Source organism: Poecilia formosa, unplaced genomic scaffold, assembly GCF_000485575.1.
Source record: "Poecilia formosa unplaced genomic scaffold, Poecilia_formosa-5.1.2 Scaffold788, whole genome shotgun sequence".
NCBI lineage: Eukaryota > Metazoa > Chordata > Actinopteri > Cyprinodontiformes > Poeciliidae > Poecilia > Poecilia formosa.
The window spans coordinates 120,686-129,852 of NW_006800727.1; the positions used below are offsets into that span (position 1 = coordinate 120,686).

The window sequence follows — 9,167 nt, forward strand, 5'->3', positions numbered from 1 at the left end:
TCCAGTGCAGGTCACATCACGTACATCTTACAGATAATACATTTTACAGGTTACATGTACAAACTCACATGTTATGTTTCATAAAATGTTTTGTTTGTCTGAAGTCTTAAAGAGGCAAATAATAATTATACAATCAGGGTGAAGAACACGAGGAGGAATCTCCTATTTATTAATCATAGTTTCCATCAATTGTGATTCGAAATGAATGTTTGAATTAGGGACCATTTTTCTAAGAAGATATCACTTTTCATCTGAAGTTTTGCCGTAATTTGTTCCATATGGTAAACCTCCCTCACTCTATTCTTCCACTGGGAAATTGTTGGGGGCTGAGGCTTCAGCCATGAGACAGTGATCATTTTCTTTGCGAGGACAAGTAAAATCTTTAAGATATAAATCTTACTGTGATCTTGGATTTTATTCTGGAAAATACCCAGTATTATTAAAGATGGCTCTAGAGGAATTGTAATGCCCAGACATTTATTAATTTCCCTTTGTATTCCTTTCCAATAGGTTAATAGTTTTGGACAGTCCCAAAATACATGGGTGAAATCTCCAATTAGTCCACAACCCCTCCAACATTTGTCCGAGGTGCGGTTAAATCTGGATGTGAGAAGAGGAGTCCTGAAAAATCTCACTTTGATTTTCCATTCAAATTCTCTTAGCATTGGGCTATTTGATATTTTATGACCCTCTCGGAACATTTTCTCCCAGTCTTCATCATTGATTATGACATTCATTTCTAGCTCCCATTTCCCTTTAATATCTTTTGTGTCAGTTATTCCTTCCTCTTGCAATATTTTGTAAATATGGGATATGAATTTGGTGGTTATATTTCCTTTTATTACAGAGAGAAAAAAATTCTCTATGTTTGAGGGGGGTATTTGTAGGTTTTCCCATTCCCTATGTTTCTGCAGGTAATGTCTCATTTGTAAATATTTAAAAAGGTCATGGGTTGGGAGATTGTATTTTTGTTGAAGTTGTTGAAAGGACATTAGGTTTCCATTTTCAAACATTTGATCTATTAGAATCAATCCTTTTTCAACCCAGTTATGTAGTCCAGATGTAGGAAGAAATTCAGAGTTATGGTCGAGCCGTATAACTCTACATAAGGAGTTGGGTAGATTTAGTATCTTTTTGATCTTTGCCCATGTTACTAGAGTAAACTTAACCCATTCATTATTAATTTTATTCTTTGTCCATGTGTTTTGGTTAACAAATGGGACAGTATCAAGAAGTATATCTTGGGAGTCACCTTGTTCCATCTTGTACCAAATTGTATCTTCGTCTTGGTGTATCCATGTTATTATTGATCTAATTTGTGCGGCCCAGTAGTATTTTTTAAGGTTTGGTACGTTTAGTCCCCCATGTTCTTTAGGACACATAAGAGTTTTCAATCTAATTCTGGGGCGTTTATTTTGCCAGATAAATTTCGAAAGCCATTTATTCAGAATATTAAATATGGACATGGGTACTTTTATAGGTAAGGTTTGAAAAAGAAAGAGGAGTCTTGGAAGGATGTTCATTCTGATGGTTTCAAGCCTCCCTACGAGTGAGAGGGGTAGAATATTCCATCTCATAAGGTCTGTCTTGATCTCATCCATTAGTTTTCCATAATTAGCTTTAAAAAGTTGTGAAGTTTGAGGAGTTATGAAGATTCCTAAGTATCTGAATCCCTGTTTTGATATTTTAGGTTTGAATCTATCTGTTAATTTTGTGGGTAAATGACCGTGTAACACCATCACTTCAGATTTGGATTGATTGATTTGGTAACCTGAAAGTCTACCATATTCTTCAATAGTCTCCATAAGTGAGGGAATAGACTTCACCGGATCACTTATGTAGGTCAAAATATCGTCGGCAAAAAGTGAAATCTTGTGTTCCGTATTATTTTTATCTCTAATACCTTTAATATGCTTGTTCATTCTAATCGCTGCTGCCAGAGGTTCGATGTTTAAAGCAAAGAGTAGGGGACTAAGACAATCTCCTTGGCGAACCCCTCTTTCAAGCATAAAGAAGTCAGAGCAAAATCCATTAACTCTAACACGTGATTTAGGGTTCGTGTATATTATTTTAATCCATTCCACAAAACGTGGATGGAAGCCCATAGTTAACAAGGTGTTATATAAAAATTGCCAGTTAACTGTATCAAATGCTTTTTGTGCATCAAAACTAATTAGCATGGATTCTTGGTTGGTTTCTTTGGCTTGTGTTATAACATTCAGGGTTCTCCTTATGTTATTAACACTTTGTCGATTTGGAATGAAACCCGTCTGGTCTGGGTGAATTAGTTTTTTAATATATTTCTGTATCCTTTTACCTAGAATACTGGTTAGTAGTTTTAGATCTGTGCATAACAGGCTAATTGGTCTGTATCCCTCACAAATTGTTGCGTCTTTCCCTTCCTTATGAATAACTGAGATGATGGCCTCAGACCAGGAGTTTGAGATTTCACCCTTTTTAAGTGCATAGTTAAAAATTTTAGTTAGTGTTGGCGATAAGATGTTTTTGAAGCACTTATAGAATTCCCCCGGGAGTCCATCAGTCCCTGGAGATTTATTATTTTTCAAATTGTTAATTGCCTCCTGTACTTCTGTTTCTCTTATATCTGAGATCATTTCAGCCGCTTCCTCATCAGACAGAGTAGGTAGTCTTAACTTAGCAAGAAACATAGCAGTTTGATTTTTTACTTCGTTGTTGATTTGGTTTGGTTCCTGGTATAAGTTTTTATAAAAGGATGCAAAAGCGTTGGCGATTTCTATCGGACGAAATAGAGTTGTTTTAAGTGAGGAATCTGTTATTTTGTGTATTATTCTGTCCGATTGTGTTTTTCGAAGCTGGAAAGATAACAGTCGACTGGCTCTATTTCCCATCTCATAGAATCTTTGATTGGAGAACCTCAGTGCTCCCTCTGCTTTGTATGCAAGAACTTCATCAAGCTTTTTTCTAGTCTCTTTTAGTTCTGTTAGAGTGTCATCTCCTCCTCTATGCTTATGCTCAATTTCTAGTTGTTTTATTTTATTTTCAAGTCTTGTTTGTTCTTCCATGCGTTGTTTCTTAAGTCTAGAAGATATCTGTATCATTTTTCCTCTTAACACTGCCTTGGCTCCACTCCACATCATAGGTGGTGTTACTGATCCATTATCGTTTATCTCTAAATATTCAAGCAAATGTTGTCTCAGTTCCTGAATCACTGATGTGTTGGTGAGTAGTGATACATTTAACCTCCAGTATCTAAAGGGAATGTCCTTACTTAAGTTTAGTTGTAGGGTAACTGGAGCATGGTCACTCAGAGTAATTGGTTCAATACTACAGTCAATTACTTTATAAAAATATTTTTGAGGTATGCAAAAGAAGTCTATCCTTGAATAGCTATTATGAACTTTCGAAAAGAAAGTAAAATCCTTTTTGCTCGGGTTTTTAAATCTCCATGGATCCCCCAGTCCCAGTTCAGTTACCATATTATTAAGTATTTTTGTTTTTCTGCTCTGACTCCCCATCTCTACTGGTGTCCTATCCATTTTGCCATCATGTACTGCGTTAAAGTCTCCTCCAACTATTACTATGCCTTTAGCATTCTCTGCAATTATATTAGCTATTTCTTTAAAGAAGGATTCATCACATTCGTTAGGAGCGTAAAGATTCAAAATAGATATCTCCTCCTCCCACATCCGACCAAGCACAAAGACATATCTCCCCATTTTATCCTGAATAACTTTTTCTGTGGAAAAGGCCAATGATTTGTTAAATAAAATAGTGACTCCTCTCTTATTTCCATATGATGCACTATATATTTGATTTGCCCAGTCCCGTCTTAATTTTTTATGTTCTAATTCGTTTAAGTGGGTTTCCTGTAGTAGGGCAATGGAGCAGTGCATCTTTTTTAGTTGATTAAAGATTTTTTTCCTCTTTATTGGGTGATTTAATCCGTGGACATTATATGTTACGATTGTTAGTTTTTCCATATGTACCTTTTAATTATGAATACCTTTTCTATATTACTGATCCTGTAAGTATCAATATTAATGTAAAATATGTATTTTACACGATGTGATTGCACATTTGCTAAATTGGTCAAGGTAAAGTTTACAAACATTAGAACATACTTGAACTTTAAAGTGAACAGGCTTCCAAACACTGAGCTAAGTAACAATACGACCTTAAAACTGGTCTCCATGGCGACGAAGGGGGTGTGACAGAATCCCTTCGCCTGAACACGCCGTGTAATAGCAGTCTGACAACAAAAGTCTGTTCCCGGACTTGCCTTTCCAAAAACAAGTATACATAAAATAAAATAGAAAAAATAAATCATCCTACCGTTCCTGTGGTGAGGAAATTCCCTGGTATACAGAATTGTTTCATATTTTACTAAACTAGCCTTCTTTCAAGTCATTTTTATCCCAAATGTGATACTTTGAGATCGATTTTAGTTGTCCATATATTACTCCCAAATCCTTGGTTTAATTATTACCTTGTAAAATCGCCCGCATGTCCGTTATGCTCAGCATAGTTTCTCCTGCTTTTCCGGGCACCGTGGTCCAGGATTCGCCCAGCAGTTCCTCTCGGTATCTCTCACGCTCATCTATCTTGACATGGATTCCCATCTTCTCCAGTGTTGAGGCTGCTCTTGCAAGTGTTGCAAAGGTCTTCACACCGGAGTCCAGGTGGATTTTCAGTTGAGCCGGGAAAGGTGACACTGCTTTCACGTTTTTGTCTTTAAGTTGCTTAATAACTTCTCGGACCTGTTTGCGTTTCTTCTGTACGTTCGCCGTGTAATCTTGGTCGAAGTATATCCTTTGGCCGTGGTAGGTAACATCACGTCTACTCCATGCCGTCTGTATTACTTTTTCTTTCACTCTGTAGTTAGAAAACCTGACGATGATTGACCGAGGGGGAGCGGAGTCTTTGGGCTTCACATTTAGCGACCGGTGGGCCCTCTCTATATTCAGATTCATGTCCTGCGGTAGTTTGAGTGAGGTGCGCATCAAGTCAGTCACGAAGGAAATCATGTCGTTCTTTTCTTCTCCTTCAGGTATCCCGTAGATGCGTAGATTGTTGCGCCTGGATCTTGACTCGAGGTCTTCACATTTAGCTGAGAGATTAGCTTCTCTCTGTAGCATGTAGCGCAGCACGCGGTCATGGCGGAGCAGCTGGTCCTCAGCGTCGCTCACTCTTTGGTTGGTGTCGGTAATTTGCTGCTCCAGTTTCGTCGTTCGTTCAAGCACGTCTTTCAATGATGATTCCACCCTTGACAGAGTAGCTTTAGTATCGTGTGAAGCATCCGTGTGTTCCTTTCTCAGTTGTATTAGCTCTGCAAGTACGGTCTCCATGTTGTCTTTCTGTTCGCTCACGACCGTCGTAGTTTCTGGAAGTTGGCAGGTTTCTTTCCGCGAAGTCGTTTTACTTTTCTTATCAACTTCTTTTCTGAGAGTAGTCATTTTTGTAATTCGTCGAATTATTATAAATTATATGTTATATCGCCAAATAAGCTAGTTTTAAGGGATTTTCCTCGGAGTAGGGCAATCAGGCTGCTTCTCCTTTCATGGCGTCACCGGAAGTCTATATATTTTTTTATGAAATAAAATAATAATAGCTACTGCAGTGTACGCAGAGCATCACAAGAACACAGAACGGCTCTCAGTGAGGCTTCAGTCCCATCAACCTCAGTAAAGATCCGTCCAGAAGAATCGGATCGTTCCTGAATGTCATATCACTATATTGCACTTTGGTCACAGCGTTGTCCCATATTTGCGACACATCAGTCAACACCTCCACACAATAATTCAGCGCATGAGTGACAACTTTTTTTCATCGCAGATGCTACATGTGTCTCAGTACAGCTAGCTTTGCTAGCATCACGTCCACAGATCTTACCTTTCTTCAAGCTGTCCTTCCAAGTGACGCTAAAAGTTGGACAAAGTCCCCACCGTTTGTGAAAGCGAAGCGCTGCTGGTTTTACATGTCGCCATATCTTATGATTTATGCAGCTATTATATTACTGACGATCAGACAGACATCTTCTCCCGCTCAGAGGAAACCACTGGCATGTCTGGAGCTCCGCGTGCGAGTAAAGGTGGAGGCGATGGGTGACAACAGACACTAAGTCACGTTATTGCTCTGATTTTACGGCGCCACCTTAAAACCCTGAACGTCACATTTTAACGGAAAAAAGAGCAACGCGACGTGGATGTAACGAGTAACGCGACTGTTTTGTAGAAATGTAGTGAAGTAGAAAGTACAGATACTTACTGTAAAATGTAGTGGAGTAAAAGTAGAAAGTACCCATTATTAAATCTACTTAAGTAAAGTACAGATACACGAAAAATGTACTTAAGTACAGAACAGTAAGAACAAAAGAAACTAAGACTTGTCCAAAAAATAAGCATTTATGATTCCTTTTGGTTGGTCATTGTTGGATTTTTGTCTTATTGATGTGAGAAACTTGGAAACTGTGGTTTCTGGAAACTGCTCATTAACTGCATCTGTTAAAGAAAATAAACAAAATACATGTTTTAAATATGTTTTATAAGTACTAATACAAGCCGACTGACCCAGAATTGGTCAGGATCAATGAAAACACCATCCAGTTACAGTCTGTCCTGTTGGAAACTCAACATTCCTGCCGGCTAAGATGAGCTGCAGGAGGAAATAAAAACAGCTCAACAACAACAACAATTATAATTTGCCACTTCAGACGACAGATGATTTCATGAGAGGGAGAACAGGATCGATATGTTTCACCTCCTCCATTAGCTTTAAGGTTACGAACAAAGCAAAATGTTAAAAGGTTAAACTAATGCAAAGGTTGTGAGCAATATGACTAACTTATTAACTAGTTAACCATAAATCCAGAATAATTTTCAGCCCTAATTCAATAATAAATCAATATTCTGGTCTTTGTATTGGATCTGTTATAGAGCTGAGACTCCAGTTCAACTGGTTCATTCTCCAAAACACAACAATATTCTGACTATGCAGATGATTTTAGTCTAAAATGTATTTTTAATTTCAAATATTTAATTTGGTTTATATTCTTATCGCAGCCGTCAACATGAACACATGCTGTTAATCTGAAAGTTTTAACTTGGTTAAATAATGCAGATTAATGTAACCACCTATTTCCAGAACCAGATGTGTTTCTGGTTCTGGACCGGTTCAGGTTTCCTCAGTCTGACCCACAGGCTGGACCAGGTGATCATTGTCTGACCTTTGACCCTGAGGTCCTTCCTCACCACCAGCTGCTCGAAGTCATGATGAACACATTGTATTTATTTTCAATGAAAGCATTAAACTATGAATGAATGATGATAGTTTAGATTCATAATAACTGTGAGGTCAGAGCAGGACCAACATGGAGGCCGAGTCCAGTTCTGCTGACCAGCTGGACATGAAGGAGACGCTGATGTGTTGGTGATTTTTACTGCTTTAAATCCATTAAGATTATTAGACCCACTTTTTTACTTCCTTCCATTAAACTATGATCAGTTATGACACTCGCAAAGTAACTGGCCAAGTGACCAGATAATAGGAGTAGTTATCGAAGAGTGGAGGAAATAAAATTCATTCTATAAAACTCTGTTTAGTGACAATGTGTTCATAAAAATACTGAGATAGAAACTTGATGTTTCTCCTGCTCTGGGATGAAGCACACAGGTCATCATCATCATCATATAAATCATTATTTCCTCTCTTGGTTTCATCCAGTTTGTGTCCAGAAGTTCAGCAGGGAAACCATCAACTTCTGAAGAAACAGATTAAATTCAGATCAGAAATAATCTTTAATCTCAAAGGCCTCAGAGAATCTGATGGTTTTAGATCTTCTATCAATTTAGTTCCTTCAATAAACAGAAAATATTTTTTCATGAAGCTTTTATGACTGTTTTGATCAAATGTTTTCTCTAAAAAAAAAAAAGACAATAGGAGCAGTGTTTATCATGAACACATTTTTTAAACATTTAAAATTGTCTTTAGAAACTGACCTTTGACCCTGATCCTATCTTCCAGGTTCTGAGGGTTTCAGTGTTTTGAAGTTTCTGTTGGATGAATCTTCATGGATCTGAGCTCGTTGTTCTTCATCACACAGACCTAGACTGATCACTGGCTAGTTAAAGTCCAGTTTGACCTCTGACCTCTCTGCTCTCTGTTTCCTCTCCTTCAGATCAGAACAACGCGACAATCAAAGCTGAACCTGGAGAGAACGTCATTCTGACATGTAAAGATCCTGACCAGGGGAAAATCACAATCGCAGAGTGGAAGAGAACTGATCTGGGGACAGAATATGTCCTCCTGTACAAAGATAATCAACTTGATCCAGGAGCCCAGCATCCATCTTACAGGGACCGAGTTGATCTGCTGCTAAATCAGTTGAGGAAAGGAGACGTGTCTCTGCTTCTGAAGAACACAACGACTGATGACAGCGGGACGTATGAGTGTCGAATTGATACAAAAAAACTTGAGGGGAAACTGATCAGCACCGTCAGCCTGCAGGTTTCTCCTCCTCCTCCTCCTCCTCCTCCTCCAGGTGAGAGTTTGTCTCTGGATCAGAACCAGCAGCTTCCTGGTTCTGATCCAGATCAGATGATCTTCAGTCATCTGCTACCTGATCAAACTAGACGTTAAAGGTCACATATTTGATTAATCCTAACCTTTCAACTTTGATTCATGCCAATTGAATTTGTTCCATCAAGCTGTTGGATGAAAATCAGGTTTATTTGTATCTTGTGTATACAAATGATATTTGTATATAGTTATTATTACTCAAGTTATTGGGATCGAGTTTTCAGTTGCATATATATGATACTCAGTGATATTTAGTTATGAATATAAACAAACAGGATAAACAAAAACAATCAGAACAACAAAAAAGACCCTGATGACCCCTAAGAGTTTGTCTGATTCCTGATCAGTTCGCTTGAAAAATCGATCAATCAGTAATCCGAAGGAGTTAAGTCAAATAATCCAAAGGCAATGGGTCCAAAGAAGGAAAATAGTTTGGTTTGACAGTTCCTGCTATGCGGTGATCCGGTAGCTCGACGTCCTGCGTGACTTCAGGACACAGACCTAAAAAGGTCATAGAAAACAAATTAGCATTCACATTTAAACAGGTTTCTACTGCTGTCTAAAGCAATTAAACATTCATAAATAAAATAATTATTGATATATTTCATAAA

General features: G+C 38.0%; 1 protein-coding gene across 2 annotated transcripts in view; it reads left to right on the forward strand.

Annotated features, from left to right (window-relative positions):
* The window catches only part of LOC107834826 (hepatitis A virus cellular receptor 1-like), a 27,551-nt gene extending 18,898 nt beyond the window's left edge, over positions 1 to 8,653 (forward strand). Inside the window, exon 4 of one of the 2 annotated variants that reach the window (XM_016666745.1) lies at positions 8,156 to 8,653. In XM_016666745.1, coding sequence (XP_016522231.1) covers positions 8,156 to 8,616 — 461 coding nt within the window. In that variant the 3' untranslated portion in view covers positions 8,617 to 8,653. Of the gene's footprint in view, positions 1 to 8,144 lie in introns of both variants that reach the window. The other variant, XM_016666744.1, reaches the window with a different exon arrangement.
* The last annotated feature ends 514 nt before the right edge of the window (positions 8,654 to 9,167 follow it).